The 25,956-nt window shown below is 44.6% G+C and overlaps 1 protein-coding gene across 1 annotated transcript in view; it reads left to right on the forward strand.

Moving 5' to 3' along the window:
- Positions 1–25,956, forward strand: part of STAB2 (stabilin 2) — a 332,513-nt gene that overhangs the window by 207,329 nt on the left and 99,228 nt on the right. Inside the window, exons 36-39 of the mRNA XM_073651531.1 lie at positions 16,459–16,518; positions 16,623–16,718; positions 16,886–17,081; positions 22,580–22,675. Of these exons, the coding sequence (XP_073507632.1) occupies positions 16,459–16,518; positions 16,623–16,718; positions 16,886–17,081; positions 22,580–22,675 (448 nt within the window). The remainder of the gene's footprint in view (positions 1–16,458; positions 16,519–16,622; positions 16,719–16,885; positions 17,082–22,579; positions 22,676–25,956) is intronic.

Here is a 25,956-nt window from a genome sequence, read left to right on the forward strand (position 1 = left end):
TTAATTAAATAAAACTGACTGCCAAAAGTTTTGCATATACTATTTATTGATAACAATATAGAGTGTAATTCATTGTTTACAATGCCATACCTTAGTATTTTGTAGCATAACCTCTTGCTTTAATTACTGCACCACACGGCATTGAAGACACTTGGGTATTCAAGACATCTTGAGGGATCTAGCTCCATTCCATTTGCAAATCTGCAAACAATTTATCTTTATTGCTATGGGTATGGGCCCAAATTTGTCACCCTAACCCATCCCAAAGCTGCTCTGTAAGGTTTAAAACAGGTAATTGGCCTGGCCATTGCAACAGGCGATCATTTTTCTCTTGCTAACCAATTTTTGACTAAATTGGATGTGTGCTTAGGATCATTGTCTTGCTGGAATTTCCATCCCCTGCCTACTTTGGTTTTACCATATGGCAGCATTACATTCTCCAGTATATCCTTGTACATGGTAACATTCATATTTCCATCAATTCTATTCAGAGGGCCAATGGCAGATGCAGAAAAGCAGCCCCAAACCATGACATTGCCACCACCATGTTTCATTGTGTTTGGTAGCATACATCATTATGTTTTCAAATTGGGTGGTATATATAGTGCTTGTTATCACTACCAAACAGATTGAACTTGGATTCATCTGACCACAACACTATAGACCAATCTGGCTATTTCCATTGGCATTGTTCTTTGGCAAACTTAAGTCGGACCTTCCAGTTCTTTGCAGAGCTGACTGGAACTCGAGCATTCAACCCTACTGCTGTTAGCCATCTCACCACAGTTTGGCGACTCACTTTGACCCCATATTCTTTGTTCATTTCGTGCGAAATCTGTACAGCACTTTTATGGACATCAGATACTGACTTTTCTTAATAATATGATCAACTTTGGAGGAAGTTTTCCTTCGTCGTCCACTTCTAGGTTTGTCAGCTGTTCCATAACCTTATTTTCTTTCTTTAATATACAGTACGTGACACTTGACTCTGAGAACAGTTGAATTCTTTTTGGCTTTTGCTTGACTTCCCTCTCAGAATAATAAGCTTTCTGACATCTGGTGATAAATTTGGCTTTGTCTTTGCCATGTTTTAACCTCAAAACACACACAAAAAAATATTTTGCCAAAAAAAACTAACACATAAAGGGATAAAACAAAGTCAAACACAATTTTCTTCCTTATAGCTGAAAACCATTTGCTTCTGGTTAACTAAAATCACCAGGAAAATGGCATCACAACCAGACAGAAGTAATCACACTTTTAAAAGAAATGCAAAACTTTTGATCCCTACTGTATATCACAACGTTTCTTATTTTCATGGGTACTATAAATTTATGAGATAAAAATTAAAATGAACTTTACTCTTAACCCATTCACGACATTGGACATACCCAGTACATCCTGGTTGGGAATGACTTCCAGACCTTTGACGTACCGGGTACGTCCTGGAGATTTTGTGCGCACGCGTTCGCTGCCGGATGTTCAGTATACATCATAGCTGACACCCTGCTCTTAGTGCCAGGAGTAGAGTCTGCACATCTCCCGGCAGTTTAACCCCCTAAATGCTGTGATTGATATGGATCGCAACATTTATAAGGCAGGGAGAGGAAGGGGGTTCCCTCTCCCCTTCGATCGGCGCTTCCCGCGATCGCGGGTGCCCGATCATTGCCATGGTGACCTGACGTCGTCATGACGACATCCGGGTCACCAGGCTACAGCAAGCCCTAGACCATGCGCAGAGCATGGTCTAAGGGGCTTGTGTCAGTGCAGAACTGAAAGCTATAAACCACAGGGCAAAAAAACAATGCTTTTTTATCATACTGCCTAACAAAAAGTGGAATAAAATGCAATCAAAAAGGTGAATGTAAATAAAAATGGTATCACTGAAAATCTCATCTTGTCCCGCAAAAAAACAAGTCACCATACAGCTCCATCAGTGGAAAAATAAAAAAGTTATAGCTGTCAGAATAAAACGATTCAAAAAAATATTTTTCTATAAAATAGTTTTTATTATGTAAAAGCGTCAAAACATAAAAAGAACCTATAAATATGGTATCGTTGTAATCGTACTGACCCGAACAATAAAGCTGCCTTATCAATTTTACCACACGCAAAACGGCATAAAAAAAATAAAAAAATAAACAATTCCTGAATTGCTGGTTTTTGCACATTCTGCCTCCAAAAAAATTGAAATAGAAAGCGATCAAAAAACGTTGTGTCCAAAAACAGCACCAATAAAAACGTCAACTCGACCCGCAAAAAACAAGCTGTCACATGACTCTGTTGGCCAAAATGTGGAAAACTTATAGCTCTCAAAATATGGCGATGCGCAATAAAAAGTGTTTTTTAGTGTGTGACAGCAGCCAAACATAAAAAAAGATATAAATCTGGTATCGCTGTAATCGCACCGATTTGAAAAATAAAGTCATCTAATCATTTATACCGCACAAGGAAGGGCGTAAAAAATAAATAAAATCAATTCTTCACCTGCTGTTGATTTTTTTTTATTTATCCTGTGCTCTACGCTGAGTGCTTACACCAGGGTTTCCATGTAAATCTCTGAAATAAATGATTCAGATGGAACCCCCGGGGGAAGATTCCCTATAATGAGGCAGATGGAGACACTGTGGACGCCGTCTAACCTGTGATTCGGCAGTGTCCGTCTTTTTAGGTGTGCATAAAATCGCAGTCCGCCACAGTTTTGTGCACTTCTGAAAAGAAGGACAACACTGAACAGAGGCCAGATGGAGTCCAAAGTAACTCTGCTGCCTCATTATAGTAAATGGGTCCTTCATCTGTTAACGGAAATATAGGGGGCTTCCACGTTACTGGTAGTACTAAGGTTCTGGAAAAGCAAAATGGATCCTCACCCCCCCCCCCCCCCCCAAAAGAAATTCAGCAAATTCTGCCCTCCTAAATCCAAATGCCCCCCCCTCCTATATTTTGAGCCCCAATATGCCTAAACCACAATGTAGCATCCATATGTTTGAATTTCTGTAGCGATGAGAGCTCGCCTAATTTATGGGTGTGTGTCTCCAGAAGCATGAGCTGGGCACTACAACATACTGAGGGCTACAACGTACTTGGCGCTACAATAGCAGTTTGCAATATTCACTTAGCAATATCCACTGCTGCTTGTTTCTGGAAAACACCTATGGGGTCAAAATCCTCATTGTAGATAAAATCCCAAAGGGGTATATTTTCCAAAATGAGGTCACTTGAAGGGGATTTTGCTCTTCTAGCACTTAGGGGCTCTGTATACGGAGTCTGCAAACTATTCTAGGAAAATCAGTCCTCCAGGAGGCAAATAGCGCTCCGTCTCTCCCAAGTTTCACCATGTGGCTAAGCAGTACTGTACAGTCACATATGGGGTATTTCTACATTCAGCAGAAATTGTGGGACACATTTTGGTGCCCTTTTTACCCATTTCCCAATGTGAACATTTAAAATCTGGGGCTAAAACAAAATTTTGGTGGTAAAAATGTAGTTATTTTTTCTTCACTGCCCAATGGTATAAAATTCTGCGAAACACCTGTGGTGTCAATATGATCACTGCACCCCTAGATTAATTCATTGGGAGGTATAGTTTGTAAAATTATGTCACTTATGGTGGCTTTCTGCTGTTTTGGCACCTCAGGGGCTCTGCCAATGTGACATGGCACTCTCAAAGCCTTCCAGCAAAATCTGAACTCCAGTATGGCGCTTTTTTTCTGAGCTTTGCACTGTGCCTCAAAAATAGTTTTTGACCGCACATTGTATATTGGAGTACTCAAAAGAAATTGCACAACAAATTTTGGGGTCCATTTTCTCCTGCTATCTTGTGAAAATGAAAAAATGTGGGGCCAAAACAACATTTTTGTGGGAAAAAATATATATTTTATTCATTTTTACGGATCAATGTTGTAAAATTTTGCGAAGCACCTGTGGGTTCAAGTTGCTCACCACATGTCTATATAAATTCCTTGAGGGGTCTAGTTTCCAAAATGAGGTCACTTGCGGGGGTTTCCACTGTTTAGGCACATCAGGGGTTCACCTAACACAACATGATGCCCACAGACCATTCCATCAAAGTCTGCGTTTGAAAACACCACTCCTTCCTTTCTGAGCCCTGCCGTGCGCCCAAATAGTAGTATCGGCATACTCAGGAGAACTTGCACAACATATTTTCATATTTTGAGGTCCATTGTCTCCTGTAAACCTTTGTGAAAATAAAAAAATGGGGGCTAAAAGAACATTTTTGTGGAAAAAATTTGATTTTTTATTTTCACAGTTCTACGTTATAAACTTCTGTGAAGCACCTGGGGGTTCTAAGTGCTCACCACACATCTAGATACATTCCTATAGGGGTCCAGTTTTCAAAATGGGGTCATTTGAGGTGGGGTCTCCACTATTTAAGCACATCAGGGGATTTCCAAATGCGATATGGCGTTCGTTCTTGATTCCAGCTTGAGGGGTGCAGTTTTTAGAATGGTGTCACTTTTGTTTTTTTTTTGTGTCTTATAGACCCCTCAAAGTTACTTCAAATGTCGTGTGTTCTTTAAGAAACATGGTCTTGTAAATTTTATTGGAAAAATGAGAAATCACTGGTCAACTTTTTATCCTTCTAACTTCCTAACAAAAGAAAATTATATTTCAAAAATTGTGGTGATGTAAAATAGTTATATGGGAAATGTTATTAACTATTTTGTGTGACATAACTCTCTGGTTTAAAAGACATAAAAATTAAAAGTTTGAAAATGGCAAAATTTTCCAAATTTTTGCCAAATTTACGATATTTTCACAAATAAACGCAAGTCATATCAAACAAATTTTACCACTATCATGATGTACAATATGTCATGAAAAAAAACAATCTCAGAATCAATGAAACGTTCCATACTTATTACCACATAAAGTGAGACTGTTCAGAATTGTAAAATTTGGCCTGGTCATGAAGGTGAAAACAAGCTTGGGGTGTGAAGAGGTTAAAAAAGAAAAAGCATTTTTGATATTGCAAAAAATTAATGAACCATGTGCACTATTTTGAAGAATTGGGCACAAAATACATCAACAAATACCACAATAAAAGAACTGAAAAATGACTTTACCCTTCCCTCCCCCCAGAAATTATGAATCGAGCCCTATATTCTTACTCCAGAAGTAATATTGGGCATCTTCGTCTGCCGAATCCTTGTGCAGCTGTGCAGATGACGGTATATTCTCCCAGTTCAATACTTGTACCTTGCAGGAGAGTCTTCTGGTATTGTATAGTTAGTAGTGATGAGCGAGCATGCTCGCTACTGCTCGGTGCTCGCCCGAGCATCTCACTGCTCGAGATGCTCGGCGCTCGCCGAGTATTTCCGGGGTTATCTGGCGGGAGCTCGGGTCCCCTCCCTGCATGTTTGGCGTTCTTTAGAGCGCCAATCAACATGCAGGGATTGCCTTCCACTCACTGTAATGTCGCAGCCATGGTGGTTGTGGCATTACAGTGATTGGCTGGCCGCACAGCGTCATCAGGTCTATATCAGACCTGGCGCCGCCATACTCGTCACAGTCACTCCGGAATCAGGCAGAGTAGGGAGAGGTGCTGCTGCGTCAGGGAGAGATTTGCTTGTGTATTAGGCAGTGTAGGTAGAAAAACCGTACATTACACATATCCATCTTAAACAGTCCTTTTGAGGACTAACTAATCCATCTGCAGAGATATCAGGCAGGCAGTGTATATAGGCAGGCAGGCAGGGTATATAACAGACTGCAGTGCATATAGCACAAGAAGCTCCATTCTAATTCTGCCTTCTGCTGCTGTTAGATATTTCTATACAAAGGCCAGGTCTCAGTGGCCAGGAATACTTTTTTTGGATCTTAATCCTCATTATTTGCTTAAAAAGCAATCCAGAGAACACCGTTTTTCTGCGCCATTTGCTTGTTGCCACTGCAGAATACAACCAGGTCCTTTCCATATTACAGCGCTAGAAATCCAGCTATTTAAAACTGTGTTTTCTCAGTCAAACGGATCACATATACAGTGCCTACAAGTAGTATTCAACCCCCTGCAGATTTAGCTGGTTGACACATGCGGAATTAACTTGGCATTGTGACATTTGTACTGTAGATCAGTCTGGAAGTGGGAAATGCACTGCAGCAAATTTTGTTTTTGTTTTTTTTTTGTTTGTTTTTTTAAAACGTTAAAAGTTAATTCAGAGTGTCATTTATTATTCAACCCCTCAAACCACAAGAATTCTGTTTGGTCCCCCTAAAGTATTAAGAAGTAGTTCAGGCACCAAGAATAATGAGCTTCACATGTGTGGATTAAAGATCTCTTTTGCCAGCCTTTTCTGACTATTTAAGACCCTCCCCAAACTTGTGAACAGCACTCAGACATGGTCAACATGAGAAAGACAAAGGAGCATTCCAAGGCCATCAGAGACAAGATCGTGGAGGGTCACAAGGCTGGCAAGGGGTACAAAACCCTTTCCAAGGAGTTGGGCCTACCTGTCTCCACTGTTGGGAGCATCATCCGTAAGTGGAAGGCTTATGGAACTACTGTTAGCCTTCCACGGCCTGGACAGCCTTTGAAAGTGTCCTCCCGTGCCGAGGCCAGGCTTGTCCGAAGAGTCAAGGCTAACCCAAGGACAACAAGGAAGGAGCTCCGGGAAGATCAAGGAAGGAGCTCCGGGAAGATCTCATGGCATTGGGGACATTGGTTTCAGTCAATACCATAAGTAACGTACTCCACCGCAATGGTCTCCGTTCCAGACGAGCCTGTATGGTACCTTTACTTTCAAAGCGTCATGTCAAGGCTCGTCTACAGTTTGCTCATGATCACTTGGAGGACTCTGAGACAGACTGGTTCAAGGTTCTATGGTCTGATGAGACCAAGATCGAGATCTTTGGTGCCAACCACACACGTGACGTTTGGAGACTGGATGGCACTGCATACGACCCCAAGAATACCATCCCTACAGTCAAGCATGGTGGTAGCAGCATCATGCTGTGGGGCTGTTTCTCAGCCAAGGGGCCTGGCCATCTGGTCCGCATCCATGGGAAGATGGATAGCACGGCCTACCTGGAGATTTTGGCCAAGAACCTCCGCTCCTCCATCAAGGATCTTAAGATGGGTCGTAATTTCATCTTCCAACAAGACAACGACCCAAAGCACACAGCCAAGAAAACCAAGTCCTGGTTCAAGAGGGAAAAAGACAAGGTGTTGGAGTGGCCTAGTCAGTCTCCTGACCTTAACCCAATTGAAAACTTGTGGAAGGAGCTCAAGAATAAAGTCCACATGAGACACCCAAAGAACCTAGATAACTTGGAGAAGATCTGCATGGAGGAGTGGGCCAAGATAACTCCACAGACCTGTGCCGGCCTGATCAGGTCTTATAAAAGACGATTATTATCTGTAATTGCAAACAAGGGTTATTCCACAAAATATTAAACATAGGGGTTGTATAATAATTGACCCGCACTTTTATGTTTAAAATTTAATAAAATTAAACGGAGCAACATAACTTTTTGGTTTGTAAGATTTATGCTTCTGTTCATAAAACCTACTCTCGTTTGCAGTTTGAAGGCTCTAACTTATTTGCATCTTATCAAACCAGCTAAATCTGCAGGGGGTTGAATACTACTTGTAGGCACTGTACGTTGTCATAAAATACTGAAAGAAATTTTTAATGGAGGCCAGAAACGGCAGTGTGTCAGTGAAGCAATTCACACCAGTTTACTGTTCAAACTACTTACCTACAGGCCAGGTATTTAAAACTCTGTTTTCTCCGTCACACGGATCACATATAAGTTCGCTCCAAACTCAGTCATTTGTAGTGAGCGTGGAAGATACTGTCCTCCATTTAAAATGGGCAAGGCAAGTGGCAAAGGACGGGGAACTGGACGTGATGGTGATGGTGCATGCAGAGGCCGAGGACAAGGCCGTGGGCAGCTGAAATTGTGCCACAATTAACACCTACATCTTCTCGCCTGACCTTCCTGTCCCAATTCCTAGGGGACCCCAGCACACCACTATTGAACCCAGAGCAGTGTCAAAAGGTTGTTGGTTGGATAGCGGATAATGCTTCCAGTCACTTAGCCACCACCACCACCCTGTCTTCCATATGGTCAAGTCTCAGTAGCCGTGAGTCTGGACCGCATATTCCTCACCCTGATCCTCCTTCCTCCCACCATGCCGAGTGCCTGGAGACAACTGATCCCACACTTGGACACTCTGAAGAGCTGTTCACTTTTACATTTATAGATTCGGGCCTCTCGCCCGGTCCACTTGAAGCGGGGCAAGAGGAGATCTCGTGTAGCGATGCCCAAATATTTGAGCAGCCACTGTCACACGAAGGTGACGGTGGGAAAGTGTCACAAGAGGTGGCCGATGATGAGACACAATTGCCAGAAAGTCAGGAGGAGGACCAGGGTGCGGAAATGTAAGACGAGGTAGTGGATGATATAGTAACTGACCCAACCTGGCAGGAGGACATGCAGAGCGAGCACAGCAGCACACAGTGGGAGGGAGGCAGAGCACCTCAACAGGCAGGAAGAAGCAGTGTGGTGGCCGCAGACAGAAGGCAGGCAACTGTTCCCCGTAACACCAACACGGAGGAAGTTGCCAGTACAACTGTTAGGTCTTCCCGAGTCTAAAAAACAACCAAAGACTCTGCTGATAACCCCAAAAAGGCCATTTGCACCACCTGCCAGGCCAGCATCAGCAGGGGTGGCAAAACGACCAGCCTGACCACCACCAGCATGATCAGGCACATTGCAGCAAAGCACCCGACTTTGTGGGCTGAACCCCAGGGTCCAGGAACAGTGTCTGCAGGTGACACCATTGCTTCTTCCGCTGTTGTGCATGCAAGCCAATCCCCTGTCCATGGTGCATGCGAAGATGCCTCCTGCCCTGCACCTGTCGTTGCACACTCTCAAGTAGCAGCATCAGGAAGCACGTCCATGTCCTTGTCCCAGCGCAGCATTTAGTTGTCCATACCCCAGTCCTTGGAACGCAAGCGCAAATATGCAGCCAACGCCCCACAGGCCACACTACTAAATTCTAAAATTTCACGACTGCTTGCGCTCGAAATGTTGCCTTTTAGGCTTGTGGAGACGGAAGTATTCCGCAACCTGATGGCGGCGGCCATCCCTCGGTACTCGGTCCCCCGCCGCCACTATTTCTCCCGGTGTGCCGTCCCCCGCAATACACAAGCACGTGTCCCAAAACATTAGCCGTGCCCTCAACAACGCAATTACCGGGAAAGTCCACCTAACCACGGACACGTGGACAAGTGCTTGTGGGCAGGGACGGTACATCTCGCTGACGGCACACTGTGTTGACATAGTGGAAGCCGGGACCCAGTCGGACCTTGGGACGGAACACGTCCTCCCGACACCAAGGATTGCGGGTCCTAGGTCAATCAGGGTTGCCCCCACTGTCTACAGCTCCAGCACCTCATCCTCCTCAGCCTCTTCCTCCTCTTCAGCCTCCATCTCCGAAATTACCACATCAGTCACAAGCTGGAAGCACTTCAGCACTGCCTCGGCCAAGCGGCAACAGGCTGTGCTGAAGCTAATATGCTTAGGTGACAAACCGCACAATGCTGAAGAGTTGTGGACAGCTCTGAAAGAGCAGGCAGATCTGTGGCTCACACCGCTGAACTTTCAGCCAGGCATGGTCGTGCGTGACAATGGCGGGAACCTAGTGGCGGCTCTGAGGCGAGCTCACACACGTACCATGCCTGGCCCATGTGCTTAACCTCATGGTTCAGCGGTTTCTCAAATCCTACCCGGAGCTGCTTCTTAAAGTACGCCACCTGTGTGCCCATTTTAGAAAGTCAGCTACAGCTTTCGCCGCCCTTGCCGTGTTTCAGCAGCGTTTGCAGTTTCCAGCTCACAGACTGGTGTGTGATGTCCCCACGCATTGGAACTCTACACTGCAGATGTTGGGAAGGATTTGTGAGCAGAAGAGGGCAGTTGTTGAGTACCAGCATCAACAAGGCCGTCGGTATTCAGTTCAGACTCCACACATAAGACCTCAGGAGTGGACATGGATGTCAGACATATGTACCATCCTCCAAAACTTTGAGGACTCCACCAAGATGGTGAGCGGCGATGACGCCATAATTAGCATCACCATCCTGCTTTTCTGTCTTCTGAAATGCTCTCTGCTCACAATCAAAGAGGATGCATTGCAGGCGGAGCACGATGAGATGGAGCAAGGAACCATACAGGGTGATTACACACAGCCCAGCCTCATCTCATCCCAACGTGGATTGGGTGAAAATGAGGGAGAGGAGGAGGAGAAAGGACAGGAGCTAGTTTCATGCACGATAGACGGTACTACCTGCACAGCTGTCATACCATCTGTTCAGCGTGGATGGCCAGAGGACAGAGAGGAGGAGGAGGAGAGCATGGTCAGTCATCCTCTTGAAGAGGACACGGAAGTCTTGCCTGTTAGTAGTCTGGCACGCATGGCTGAGTTTACATTACACTGCCTTTCCCATGACCTTCGCGTTCTCAAAATTTTGGGTGACAGTCATTACTGGTTGGTGACACTTCTAGACCCACGCTACAAGGAGAACTTTATATCTCTTATTCCTGAGCCGGACAGGTCTACAAAAATGGGGCTGTACCAGAAGGCCCTTGTTGCGGAACTATTAAAAAAATTCCCATCTGAAAACGCTGGCGGCAGAGGGAACACTTCGTTGGACAACCAAGGAGTAGAGGCGAGAGAGGCACAATTTCAATCCAGCAGCGGCAGGGGAACACTATCAAATTTCTGGGAGAGTTTTCTCAGACCCTCCCATCGCACAGGCCCTGAGACACGGGGTACTCTCACAAGGAGTGCAAAGTTTTGGAAGATGCTGAGGGAGTACCTTGCCAACCGTACCAATGTCCTCCGTGATTCCTCTGTGCCTTATAATTATTGGGTATCCAAGCTAAATACGTGGAATGAACTGGCTCTCTATGCCTTGGAGGTCCTGGCCTGCCCTGCCACCAGCGTTTTATCAGAGCGGGTTTTTAGTGCCGCTGGTGGAATTATAACTGATAAGCGCATCCACCTGTTAACTGAAAATGCTGACAGGCTGACTCTTATAAAAATGAACAAGGGCTGGATTGGGCCAGACTTCTCAACACCACCGAATGATAGCAGCGTAACATCCAGTGTCTTTTCTTGGGAGGTGTATTCCCATGCACCTTTTCACACCCACACATGGGTATACGCTTCATGATTTTGGCTATTTGCTCTTGTCCTCCTTCTCCTCATCCTCCACCACCATATCACCAGGATGACTGTGGTCCGTGATGCAACATCCACATAATTTTTTTAAAGGGTGTTTATGATGCCCGTAAAAAAAAAAAATTTATACAGTATGTTCATGTATACACCCCAGGGGTAAATGTTTGTCAGCCCATACACTTAGTGCATGGGCATTACAAGTATAGGAGGCCCGCTCCTTTCTAATGGGAACATTTTTTTATGAGGCCCTCCTCCACGTCTCTTCCAAGGGGCATTGAAGTGCCTCCAAATTTTTGGCAGCCCTTGCATTCACTGCATAGGCCAACACTATGGGAGACTCTCTCTTTTCTAATGGGAATTTGTCGTTACTGTGGCCCTGCTCTATGTCTCTTTAAATTGTTAGTGGGGTTTTTCCTATATTTGGTCAGCCGTTGGACTCACTGCATACCCTATAACTGTATAGCAGACCCTCTCCTTTCTAATAGGAATATGTCGTACTTGTTACTGTGGCCCTGCTCTATGTGTCTTTAAATTCTTAGTGGGGTTTTTCCTAAATTTGCCATTGGACTCACTGCATACCCTATAACTGTATAGCAGACTCTCTCCTTTCTAATGGGAATTTGTCATTACTGTGGCCCTGCTCTATGTCTCTTTAAATTGTTAGTGGGGTTTTTCCTATATTTGGTCAGCCGTTGGACTCACTGCATACCCTTTAACTGTATAGCAGACTCTCTCCTTTCTAATGGGAACATGTCATACTCGTTACTGTGGCCCTGCTCTATGTGTCTTTCATAGTCCCTCCATCATCAATGAAACAGGATGTGTCTGATGATGTGTCACACATCATATTGCCAGATAAGGTTGTAAAATGTTAAAATGACATTTCCCGGTGAATGCATTTGCCTTAAAAAATAACGTAAAAAAAAACATTAGGATCTTTCTTTAGTATAAAAACAGAGTCACCAATGTAACCTCAATGTAATCACATTGTTCAGCTCCTGCACCACCTCCTCCATCTCTGAAATGAGAAAATCAGTCACAAGCTGAAAGCACTGCAGCACTGCCTTGGCCAAGTGGCAACAGGCTGTGCTGAAGATAACATGCTTAATGCTTAGGTGACAAACCGCCCACCGCTGCAGAGTTGTTGAAAGCTGTAACACAGCAGCTTGATCTGTGGCTCTCACCGCTGAACATACAGCCAGGCATGATCGTGTGTGACAATGGGCGGAACCTGGTGACGGAGAAATGACAGCTGGAGTAGATGTGGTTTCCCTCTATGCCAGTCCTTTCACCGAGCTAAAGAATATGGCTGTGGTGAAATACAACTCCCACTGAGAAGCTGTTTCAGATTGAAAAACATTGGGCCCACCAGAGGATTTGATTCTGAGGGCTCACCTTTCTCCCCTGCTCAAGAGCCCCATAGCAGCTGCAAAGTTAGTGCTATCATGAACTCTCCTGAAGTAGAAGCCAGGGCACACCAGAGGATTCTCTGGTAGGACCGTCCAACCCTGCCGAGAAGCAGTCCTGGCTAAGAAAAGTGTGTGGGAAGGTTCCCTGTCACTGTATGGCTGCTTTTTTACTGAAGTGGAAACCCACGCAAACATGGGGAGAACATACAAAATCCTTGCAGATGTTGTCCTTGCTGGGATTTGAACCCAGGATCTCAGCGCTGCAAGGCTTCAGTGCTAACCACTGATCCAATGTGCTGCCGTTCACCCTCTGATATCTAACAGGGTGGAGAAACTTGCACCTACTGCCACTCTATCTTCAGCTCCTTTGTGAGAAACTAATGTATTTGGGCAGCCACTCAGTCTACCAAATAAAATTCCTGAGAAGGAAATTGGGGAAGGCTTCGCTACTGGTACTGGGGGCAGTGCTAATACCATGGTGTCGTACCATAGTTTACTGGAAATATTCCAGGCTGGTAGGAGGCAAGCAGATTCCCACAGAAAAGTACCAGCAGTAATGTTCAGGGACCCGCGCTTGTAGAAGGCGGAGACAACACCGGGAGAAATAGTGGCGGCTGGGGACCGAGTATGGACACAAGGCATGTGGTTGTGAAAAGCTTCCGCCTCCACGAGCCTAAAAGGCCACATTTCAAGTGAAAGCAGCTTTAGAAGACTTCCTGGGAGAAATGACAGCTGGGTAGATATGGGGTATTGCACCTCTGCCAGAGGTGTGGTACTCCACTCCCAGGTAAGGATGGAGTATGGACCAGGGCTCAGTTAGCTGCGTACAGCACACTCACCCCATTTCCAAGGGACAGCTCAACGGTACTCCCATTAGACAGAAATGCAGGTACGACAGACCATGTCCCTGGCTGGAGTGGGGAGGGGGGGAGGAAAACCCAGTGATGTAGGAGCAGATAGGGGTTGGTTCCTGAGCGTAGGTAGGAGCCCATTGGTTGCTGGTCACCTGGGCTCATGGCTAGAGGGAGGTATAAAAGGTGGGCACCATCTTAGGACAGAGAGTCAGTCTGTGCAGAGAGAGGAGAAGACAGGGAGTAGAGGCTCTGTAGGAGCTCTACTCCAGAGTGGGCCTAGAGAAAGGTCGAGGAGGAGAGTGGAGCGAGAGAGGAGGTGAAGGGGAGCTGTGGTTCCTTCTCAGCCCAGCTCCACGAGAAAGGAGAAGAAGGAGGAACAGAAAAGAGGAGAAGAAGAGACAGAGTAACAGAGGGGCTCAGGAACAAGAAGGTGGAAGGGACCCTAAGAACCCACGAGAATACCGGGTGAAGGGTCAGGCAGATTAAGGGAACCGGATCCCAAGTTGGTGGAGGAGAAACAACCCTCAGCCAAAGACCGGAGGCTGTGACCATTTATTGGTGCAGCACCTCATCAAACCTGCTAGGAAGGCACCATAAAGGACAGCGGGGAACGGGGCCCACGTTTACCCGCGCAGATCCGCGGCAGCTGGACAAAAGTGGATCACTGGTGAGGCAGGCCAGAGGAAGGATTGAAGGGGGTCCTGAGCCATACTTCTGAGCTGCCTGGGAGTTGACCCAGCCCCACACCTGGTGGACGCAGCACGGCTCGGGCGGTCACTGCTGACAGAAGTGACCCGGAACAAATGAACTGTGAGTAAAGACCCTGGACTGTAACTTGTTATCTGTGTGCTCCTTCGCGCCTCCAGCACTACCGGTACTGGGACTCTCACCACCATCACTCCCACCATTCACTACACTGCCCTGGGGCTGCACTCTTCCTGTGGGGAGTCACACCACCTCAGCTGCACCCACCATCAGCCCCAGCGGTCTGCCCTGCAGCGGCGGTTCCTAATGACCGCAAATCCACAGGTGGCGTAGTCGGACATCACTTAAATCTTATAAAGGGACTACCACTGGTCTGACCACCCTGAGCCACGGACCGGGTCGCCACTACTACCCCCATCGTTCCCCTATTGCCCGGATCCGAGTGCCCCACGGCCCAGGGGGCGAGTCACTTTCACCAAGCTAAAGAATATGGCTGTGGTGAAATACAACTCAGCAAAAAAAGCTGTGGTCTGGCTCCATACCGTCCCTGGCCACATTCACCTGTCCACGTGTTTGTGGTTAGGCGGTCCTTCCCAGTAAGTGCACGGGTAATGTTGTGGGACCCGTGCTTGTGGAAGGCGGAGACGACACCGGGAGAAACAGTGGCGGCTGGGGACCGAGTATGGACACACGGCCGCCGCCGGCATGAGGTTGTGAAAATCTTCCGCCTCCACGAGCCTAAAAGGCCACATTTCAAGTGCAAGCAGCTGTCAAAAATTTGGCAGTATAGTATTGCAGCCTGTGGGTGGGTGGGTGAGTGACTGGCTGCATACTTGTGCTTGCATTCCAAGGAATGGGGTAGGGACAACTGAACACTGCACTGGGACAAGGACGTGGATGGTGATTGTTGCAAGTCTGCAACAACAGGTGCATGGCGGGAGGCATCTTCGCATGCTCCAAGGATCACTTACGATGGGCACACTTTTAGGCAGTGACCTGGGAGTCAGAGATGCTTCCAGAGGTCTTCCCCATGCTGTTCCCATGTCTTTTCAGCACTGTATGCATGTGTCACACAGCACATGGCCAGATAAGATTGTAAAATGTTAAAATGACATTTCCTGGTGAATGCATTTGTCAGGGTTGAAAGCAATGCAAAAGTGCAAAAACGCATCAAAAACGCTACGTGTGAACATAGCCCAAGGTGTGGAGGAGTATTTTTGTTTTTGGCTATTTATTTTGCCTTATATACAAGTCATTACCATGGAAAGGATGTTCCTTACCATATTTCCCAGGAAAATCCATTTTGGTTTCGTTTTTGTATGTTTTATTGTGAGTCCGTAAAAGTGGTGTAATACTCTGACAACGTTGTTGACAGCAGTGATCTGGGAGCTAGAGATGCTTCCAGGGGTCTTCCCCATGCTGTTCCCATGTCATTTGAGCACTGTTCCCATCTATTTGGGCAATTTTTAGGCCCTCTGCAGACCGCCGGGGGGGCGCCACCTGAAAAATGTTCGAGTTTCCCATAGACTTACATTGGGCTCGTTGCTCGGGTCGAGCACCCGAGTATTCCAATTTGCTCGACCAAAGCAACGAGTACCCGAGCATTTTAGTGCTTGCTCATCACTAATAGTTAGCTAACCAGACCAGTCACTCTCTTAGCTGCATTTCCTCCCAGCAGTTTTAAACCAGTGATAAAGAGACACGACTGTCATCATCTTTGGATGATATTAATGCAAGGTGACTTCTAATATTAATACCATAAAAAGTATTTATCACATACTCTATGCCTCAGCCTGAAGATATAAAGCAGACACAGCATTTGTCTATTTGTTCCCCCAGTAGTGAGAGCGGAGCCTGTGTTTACATATTTTACATTGTAACTAACAGATTAGTTATTGAAAGATGCCTTTAATCTTAAGTAAAGGAATTATGCAAACAGCTGGACTTGTTCATTGTCACCTCGTAATGACTGCCTGGTCCTGACACTAATAACACTGAATACATTTATATCATGCCAACATTAGTTTAAAGCTACATTGTTATCATGAAATTTACAAACCAAATGCCAAAACCTCCAACAGAGCAGGGCTATTTTTATTGTTACACTTCATGCACATTTGAGCCTAATGGTGCAAACTTTTCTTGTAACAAGAATACAAGCTGTGCACTTTCTTTAGAGAGCAAACATTTTGAAAATATGGGAGAAATGAAACACAAATTATAAAGTTATACAATGAATAAGTACTTAGTGTAATACAATGTGATTTCATTTATTTTCTAGAGCAAATGTGGTGACTGCTCACTATCACCCATCTGTGACAAAAATATGCAGCCTATGATAGTAAGTACAGAAAATGTCAATGCTCACTGGCAGAACACATAATGATGAGTCATGTTTCTTTGTGACTAATATATATATATATAATTTTATTTTTTCATTTTCAGTCAGGTGCAAAGAAGGCCTGTATATATACAAAATACAGTTTGGGGAAGAGATTCATCTTCATAGGATGTCAGCCCAACTGTGTTAAAACTTTAATTGTAAGTTTAGCTTTTTAATCCTAGAACCAGCTTTGTGACTGTGTATTATATATTATAAATATTTGACATTTATTTCACATATTTTTGCCTTAGTAAAGACATGTAAAAATCCCTATGTAGAAATGAATATATGATTGGAAATGCTAATTATATTGTTTTCTCTGCAGACTAAAGAGTGTTGCTCGGGATTCTTTGGTCAGCAGTGTTTATCCTGCCCTGGAAAAGCTGGAAATCCATGTTTTGGAAATGGAGTGTGCATGGATGGTGTTAATGGCACTGGAGTATGCCAGTGTGAAGAGGGATATACTGGCACTGGATGTGAAACCTGCATTAAAGGGAAATATGGGATGCGGTGTGATCAAGGTATTGTAAATATGGATACAAGGGAAAAAAGTTAAGTGGACATAAAAGTTCCATGAAAACGAAAAAACAAACAAACACGTAAACCGTTCAAATCTTCATGGAGGTGAAGAACTGTTTCTTTATATTGATAATATACAATAGTGTAAATGATAACTTTAAAAAGTCACCACAATTGTACAAATACCCATAGTTCATTACTGTGATACTAAAAGGTCACTCTCTTACCAGAAGTCTTCTTTATATAGAATTTTCCAGTTTACCACTTTACCAAGATAAATGTGCTTGCACTGGTTCCCCTAATACATACTAAGCAATATATGGGAGAATTCTCTCACAACTTGCTCTAAGAAATCCTGGAGAATTTGTCAGGCATCAAATTATTTGTTAGGAGTTTAAAACACTTTCTGCTCCTTACTGCACAATTTTAAAGGACATGGCTCAGAAGAGCAGTAAAATGCTCCAAATTCCTAGTCAATGTAATTGAAGGTAAGCCAACCATAAGGTGGCATAAGAAAGAGATAATTGTCTGAAAGTTCTATAAAGAGAATCTGTCAGCAGGCTTTCCCTCTCTAAGCTATGTTTATGCACTTGTAGCTCTTTCAAAGACAAGTCCATCAATACCTTTACATGGCCAGTCTGTCCCTCCTTGCTGACAGATCAGCATTTGAATTGATATTCAAATGAAGCTGAAAAATCTATTTGTAGATCTAATGCCTTTGTCACTCCAGCTCTATTCCCACCCAGTGCCATCTCCTACTGCTTGACCAACAGCCTCTATGCTATGTGACCTTTGGCAAATGTTCTCAGTCAAGCAGGCGGTGGCAGCATTGGGTGAGAAATAGAGCTGAAGTGACAAAGGTGTGTCAGATCTATAGTCTCATTAGCATATCAATTTTAACACTGATTTTTCAATAACGGAGGAATGTATTGGCCATGTAAAGGTATTGCTGGACTAGTCTTTGAAAGAGACACATGCACATATAAATAGTTTGTGTGAAATCCTGCTCATAGAGTCCCTTTAAATTTATCATTCTGTGTGTGCCTTACTGGTAAAGTTGCATAGAATTTCTAGCGGAGTTGGATGTTGCGACTAGAGATGAGCGGTGTTCGACTAGAACTGTTCGCCAATCTCAAATTCGAGCTGTTTTGGGCGGTGTTCGAGTTGTTCGATGAACCCGAACGATTTGCAAAAAATTCGGCTGTTCGAGGTTATGTTCGATAACTGTTCGTGCACCAAAAGTGTGTCCTGCATGTCTGGCGCTATTTAGAGCCCCAATCATGCAGGGATTGTCTGCCACTCACTGTAATGCCACAGCCATGGTGGTTGTGGCATTACAGTGATTGCCCAAATCGATGAGAACAGTGCTCACATTGAAACATGAAAAGCCGGCAATTCAGCAGCGGCATACACCGGTACCCGACAATTTAGAACCGAAAGAATAGAGTATCACACATAGATTAGATAGATATAAACATGTCAGTCACATATATAAGAAGTACAGTGACATTGTTGGTTACTGTACTTGTCATTTAGTGTAAAGGATTTATTAAAAAAAATATTAGTGTTTTCATGCACCGTCTCTTTAAAAAAGCCGGCCGGCAATTCAGCAGCGGTACCTGACAATTTAGAATAGAAGGAATAGAGCATCACACATAGATTAGATACATAGAAACATGTCAGTCACATATATAAGAAGTACAGTGACAGTGTTGATTACTGTACTTGTCATTTAGTGTTAAAATAAAGGATTTATTTTAAAAAAAATTGGCGTGGGGTTCCCCGTAATTTTAGGCTCTAGCGGAGGTTAAGCAGACGGCTGGGGCAGATGTTTGAAGCCTGGGAAGGGGTAATACCCACGGAGCTTCCCAGGCTACTAATATCAGCCCCCAGCTGAATACCTAGCCTTTACTAGCTATTAAAATGGGGGACCCCCAAAAAAACGACGTGGGATCCCCCCTATTTTAATAGCTAGCAAAGGCTAGGCAGACAGTTGGGGGCTGATATTAATAGCCCAGGAAGGGTGCCATGAATATTGGCCCCCTCCCAGGCTAGAAACACCAGCCGTCAGCCGCTCCAGAAATGACGCATCCATAGTATGTGCCAATTCTGGCACTTAGCCTCACTCTTCCCACTGCCCTGTAGCGGTGGCAGTGGGGTAATAGGGCTGGGGTTGATGCCAGCTTATAATGCCAGCTGACATCAAGCCCAGGTTAGTAATGGAGAGGCGTCTATAAGACACCCCCATTACTAACCCCATAGTCGAAGTTAAAAAAAAACACAAACACCCAGAATAAAGTCCTTTAATTGAAATAAAGACACAATTCTTTATTGTTCTAAATTAAACCATACTTACCGTCACGCCCATTCCAGCTGAAGCCAATGTCTTCTGCAATAAAAGTAAAATAATGAAGCAACATCATCCTTACCTTTCCATGGTTCCCACGACGGCTTCAGCTCTGCTACATTCACATAACAGGCTGGATCGCAGCAGAACGCTGCCATCCAGCTTGCCATGTGGCAGACACTAAGAAGCGCAGGCATGCTTGCGCTCCTCAGCGTCTGCCTGTGACGGCATCCAGATGAGCCGAGTGTCCAATGAACTCGGCTCACCTCATGCACGTCACTGACAGCGTGGGAAAATTCTCCTGCACTCAGCGCTTCAGCGTGAGAATTCTCCCACGCTGTCAGTGACGTGCATGAGGTGAGCTGAGATCATTGGACATGAACTCACCTCATGCACGTCACTGACAGCGTGGGAAAATTCTCACGCTGAAGCGCTGAGGGCAGGAGAATTTTCCCACGCTGTCAGTGACGTGCATGAAGTGAGCTGAGTTCATTGGACATGAGCTCACCTCATGCACGTCACTGACAGCGTGGGAGAATTCTCACGCTGAAGCGCTGAGTGCAGGAGAATTTTCCCACGCTGTCAGTGACGTGCATGAGGTGAGCCGAGTTCATTGGACATGAACTCGGCTCATCTGGATGCCGTCACAGCGAGACACTGAGGAGCGCAAGCATGCCTGCGCTTCTCAGTGTCCGCGGGATGACAGGCTGGATGGTAGCGTTCTGCTGCAGTCCAGCCTGTCATCTCAATGTAGCAGAGCTGAAGCAGTCCTGGGAACCATGGAAAGGTAAGGATGATGTTGCTTTATTATTTTTCTTTTATTGCAGGAGATCGTTGGCTTCAGCTGGAATGGGCGTGATGGTAAGTATGGTTTAATTTAGAACAATAAAGAATTGTGTGTTTATTTCAATTAAAGGACTTTATTCTGGGTGTTTGTGCGTTTTTTTAACTTTGACTATGGGGTTAGTAATGGGGGTGTCTTATAGACGCCTCTCCATTACTAACCTGGGCTTGATGTCAGCTGGCATTATAAGCTGGCATCAACCCCAGCCCTATTACCCCACTGCCACCGCTACAGGGCAGTGGGAAGAGCGAGGCTAAGTGTCAGAATTGGCGCATCCTATGGATGCGCCATTTCTGGGACGGCTGGTGTTTCTAGCCTGGGAGGGGGCCAATATTCATGGCACCCTTCCTGGGCTATTAATATCAGCGCCCAGCTGTCTGCCTAGCCTTTGCTAGCTATTAAAATAGGGGGGACCCCACGTCATTTTTTGGGGGGGGTCCCCCATTTTAATAGCTAGTAAAGGCTAGGTATTCAGCTGGGGGCTGATATTAGTAGCCTGGGAAGCTCCATGGGTATTACCCCCTTCCCAGGCTTCAAACATCTGCCCCAGCCGTCTGCTTAACCTCCGCTAGAGACTAAAATTACGGGGAACCCCACGCCAATTTTTTTTTTAATAAATCCTTTATTTTAACACTAAATGACAAGTACAGTAACCAACACTGTCACTGTACTTCTTATATATGTGACTGACATGTTTCTATTTATCTAATCTATGTGTGATGCTCTATTCTTTCTGTTATAAATTGTCGGGTACCGCTGCTGAATTGCCGGCCGGCTTTTTTAAAGAGACGGTGCATGAAAACACTAATATTTTTTTTAAATAAATCCTTTACACTAAATGACAAGTACAGTAACCAACACTGTCACTGTACTTCATATATATGTGACTGACATGTTTCTATCTATCTAATCTATGTGTGATGCTCTATTCCTTCTTGTCTAAATTGTCGGGTACCGGTGTATGCCGCTGCTGAATTGCCGGCCGGCTTTTTTAAAGAGAGCGTCTTCTGAGCAGTTTGTCAGCTTTTGGACACCTTTGAAGGTGTTTTCTATGTGTTTCTATGGGTTTTTGTTTGCCTGCCATTGGTTTTAACGGTGTTCGACGGTGTTCTAAGGTGTTCGACGAACAGTTCCACGAACAGTTCCTCGAACATCCCGGTGTTCGACGAACCGAACCCGAACACTACGGGGGTGGCTCAACACTAGTTGCGACTGACTCTTCCATGCCGGCAGAGTAGTTGCAACATTCAACACCAGAGACAAGTTAGATTCACTACCTCTGCAGGATTGGTAGCAACTGCCTCGTTAGGTCTTGTGTCCTTACACAATACATAAAGGTGAGAGTGCAATTTTAAGCTCTTTCTTACGCCTACTAAGTATGTTATCACCCTATAGATGCTTTTCTTTCTCAATAGTACCTTAATGGTAAAAGTAGTGCATTTTCCACCTGTCTGGTCTAGCTTTTCATACCTAAATTTATAACATAATAGATCTGTCCCTGTTGACAGCAGAGTAATCACTGTACGGTCCAGCCGTTCAAACAATATGTTTATTCAGGAACAAAGATAACACAGTTTACAACTGGTATTTCTTATAGTTTAGGATCTTAGCATCTTGTCTGTCAGCTTGCAAAGTGAAAGTAAAATGTGCTCCAGCTACACACACTGTGAACAGGAACTTCCTGTTTTTTTTAACAATGTATTATTGACAATACAACACTGATGCTGGAGACAGAAACTCATCACTATTAAACAGTAGTAAATAGTAGTTGCTGCAATTTATACAATAATAAGCATTAGTCCAACATTAGCTTTATTATATGACTACAACATTACAAACACAAGGAGAATACACACACTATACAAAAAAAACTTAAATCTGCTTGTCCAGTACTATTAAATAACAATTTGCAATATCCCATAGCGTGCCATCTTCAAATTGATAAACTAGCTTATAAGTGGGCAAACCTAATGGGATCTAATTTTTGTGGAGCCTGAGTAATGTGATCTTTCATCTGATCAAGGCCTTGACATTCAGAGGACCTTTTTCTAATGCTCAATGCCCCCTTAGTTATTTACTTACTGCACTTTCTCCATAGTTGTGCCTTTTTCACACATGAAGTTGCTGCTCTTTGCTTTGCTCTGGTTAGAATGTATGTTGACCATTAGAGAGTGTGCAAGAAATATGTATAGTGCAAGCTCTGCATCTACTCACCGCGATTTATACATAGTGAAGAATCCCTACCTAAGGAATTAGCAAAATTGTAGAATACTGTTTTTTCTCCTAATACCATGTGTTACTGTGTTTAGACTGTGCTTGTGTCAATGGAAAATGCAATGATGGGATAACTGGAGATGGAACTTGTGAATGTGATGTTGGATGGAGAGGTGTTAAATGTGACTCAGGTAAGTTCAGCCCTCATCCTTGGTTTGTAAGGTGTGTTTTAAGATGCGCAATCTATGCACTTGGTTCTTAGGTATTCTCCATTATATGAATAGTTCATGAACAATGGGTGTGGGATGCTCAGAAGTAGATTTGGATTTCTCTGACACTTGATAGGAAGTCTCTAGGCTTACATGTCTAAAATTATAAAATTAGATAATTGTCCAGATAGATAATAATAATATATTGCTCATCAATAGGACAACTGTTTTCACGACTGGTAGAGTAATGATAGCCGATAGACTACATGAGGCCCCTGTGTACTCTCCCTCTGGCCTATGACTTCCCCCTTCAGTCTTTGCACAGGCATGTATTCGGAGTGAGGACATCATCATTGCATAAATTGGTTTTCCAGTACGGACAGTTATAGAAAATATTTGAAATTAATGGGACCCCCACTGATGCGGAGAATATGGCCTCTGTGTCCTAATGTGAACATGCATGGTTAATCTTCAAAAGTGAAGGGAGATAAGACTACTTAGTAACTATGGAGAGACAACCTTGCCAGATACATACGATAGCTGACCGCAGAGTGAACATTCAGCCGTCAGCTATCTCTCAACTCCTACATACACATGAAAGTTTGGCTCAGCCAAACATTCATGTGTTTTAAAGGGAAGAGAGTAGAAAGCTGCTACCAGAGCTATTTGGAAGCAGCTTTCTCCTTACTACCACCCGAATAACAAAAGGATCAGGTGTTAAAATTTAAACTGCTCGACTCTTATCCCCACTGACATCATCTGACATGGGAGAGTCGGAAGGCCCCTAAACACATTAGACTTTCAACTAATCCTACCGATATCGGCAGGTTCAGCTGACTTTAGTCAAATACAGTTGAAACCAGAAGTTTACATACACTATATAAAGACACATATGCATGTTTTTCTCAATATCTAACATGAAATCAGATAAGTGATACAGCAAGATCTTTTGCTTTTGTCCTTGGGTTGATATGCACATTTCGGACCAAAGCACATTCATCTCAGGGACACAGAACCCGTCTCCTTCCTGAGCGGTATGATGGCTGGACATTCCCATCTTGTTTGTACTTGCATATAATTGTTTGTACAGGTGAACGAGGCACCTTCAGGTATGTTGAAATTGTACCCAAGGATGAGCCAGACTTGTGCAAGTCCACAATTCTCTTCCTGATATCTTGGCTGATTTCTTTAGACTTTCCAGTGATGCTACACAAAGAAGCAGTGTGTTTCAGGTGTGCATTAAAATACACCCACAGGTGTCTCTCTAATTAACTCAGATGTTGCCAAAAAAACTATCAGAAGCTTCCAAACACATGACATCATCATATGGGCAGTCCAGAATTGTTTAAAGGCATAGTAATCTTAGTGTATGTAAACTTTTGACTTTGCAGTAAGTAATAAAAATGCCTTAAAACATTCTCTCTCTCTCATTATTCTAGCATTTGGCAAATATTAAAAATTCTGGTAATCCTAATTGACCTAAAACGGGAAAGGTTTATTCTGATTTCATGTCAGATATTGAGAAAAACATGCATATGTGTCTTTTTATATAGTGTATGTAAACTTCTGGTTTAAACTGTATCTGGCTATAAAGCAGAAGGCGCAGAACAGAATGATATAGCAGTTTATGGGGAAAAGGTTCAGTGTAACTATGCATTGTACTCATTCTTAGCTTTGTAGTCCAGGGGGTAGTCATATTAGTGAGTGACATCTTTTCAACTGTATGTATGGGAGCCCTTACTCTTATGGATATTGCTCTGCTGCCACTGGAGGAAGCAGGAAATGTAATAAAATATGCCGCCCTTGGTTGGACTCGAAGGTCCACTTCGGAAAACCTTACAGTATATAGTAAAATGATAATTTATGCTCTAAACAGGGTGCCTGATCTAGTATAACACGATGAATTATGTTGTTATCTGCATAAGACACATTCCACAATATTTCCCTTTTTGCTTCCATGAATCAGTGACCATCAGGGTAATGATGATTAAATGAATACCTTGGCTGAGCCACAAAGTAAGCAAAGTGTACACGTGACTGTGATCAAACGGATTTTCTGGCAACTATTGTTTCACACTGGCATCCATTTAGTCTAGTTAGCTAAATAAAGGCTAACTGGCACATGGACAATGATTTTCCACTGGCAAGAACAGTTACTAATTCCATTAGAATTATATCTATGTTCTTATGTAAGCAGGTGATTTGAATGCAACAGCGGAGACACCAGGCGGAACAGCAATCTACTTTTATTTAACAGATTAATGTGAACAAGAGATTGATATTTGTGGCAGATTATGCAGGAACAATATTTACAAAACCAGATGACAAAGAAAACATTTATATAAATATAGAGATATTGATTAATGTAACGGGTCTGGGAGGCGGAACCTCTGAGCTACTATACAAGGGGGCGGTCCTTGTAAGGGAGCGGGTGGCGACCAGGCAGGCAGTCACAGCAGGTGACCGGGACAGTCTCTGGAAGAACGGGCAGGAGATCACGGCAAGTGACTGGGGCAGTCTCTGGATGAACGGGCAGATGGTCACGGCAAGTGACCGGGGCAGTCTTTGGATGAATGGGCAGATGGACACGGCAAGTGACTGGGGCAGTCTCTGGATGAACGGGCAGATGGTCACGGCAAGTGACCGGGGCAGTCTCTGGATGAAGGGTTGGTACGACCTGTGGCGGCTGATGGTAGACGTGAGCTCCCAGGTGAGCAGGCGAGAGTCTCTGGATAAACGGGTGGTCACAGCATGTGACGGCGGAGCCTCCAGGAAGACCAACAGACAGGCGGCAGACGAGCACTCCCAGGTGAGCGGGCAGAAGTCTCTGGACAGGCGGGTGGTCACAGCACGTGACGGCAGAGCCTCCAGGTAGGCTAGCAGACAGGCAGCAGATGAGCGCTCCCAGGTGAGCGGGCAGGAGTCACTGGACAGGCAGGTGGTCACAGCACGTGACGGCGGAGCCTCCAGGTAGGCTAGCAGGCAGGAAGCAGATGTGCGCTCCCAGGTGAGCGGGCAAGCTGGTCCATAGACAGACTGACAGGAGTTGGAGGGCAGACCGTCGGACCTCAGGCAAGCAGGCAGGTAGCTGATGTGCGCTCCCAGGTGAGCGGGCAAGCTGGTCCTTAGACAGACTGACAGGAGTTGTAAGGCAGACCGTCGGACCACAGGCTAGCAGGCAGGTAACGGAATATCAGGCAGGAATAAGACAGCAAGCTGGCAGGAATCTGGCAGGTATCTGGCAGGTAACTGGCAACGGGACC

This window comes from Phyllobates terribilis, unplaced genomic scaffold (assembly GCF_046119375.1).
Source record: "Phyllobates terribilis strain yellow unplaced genomic scaffold, ASM4611937v1 Scaffold_11__3_contigs__length_659146591, whole genome shotgun sequence".
NCBI classification, from domain to species: domain Eukaryota; kingdom Metazoa; phylum Chordata; class Amphibia; order Anura; family Dendrobatidae; genus Phyllobates; species Phyllobates terribilis.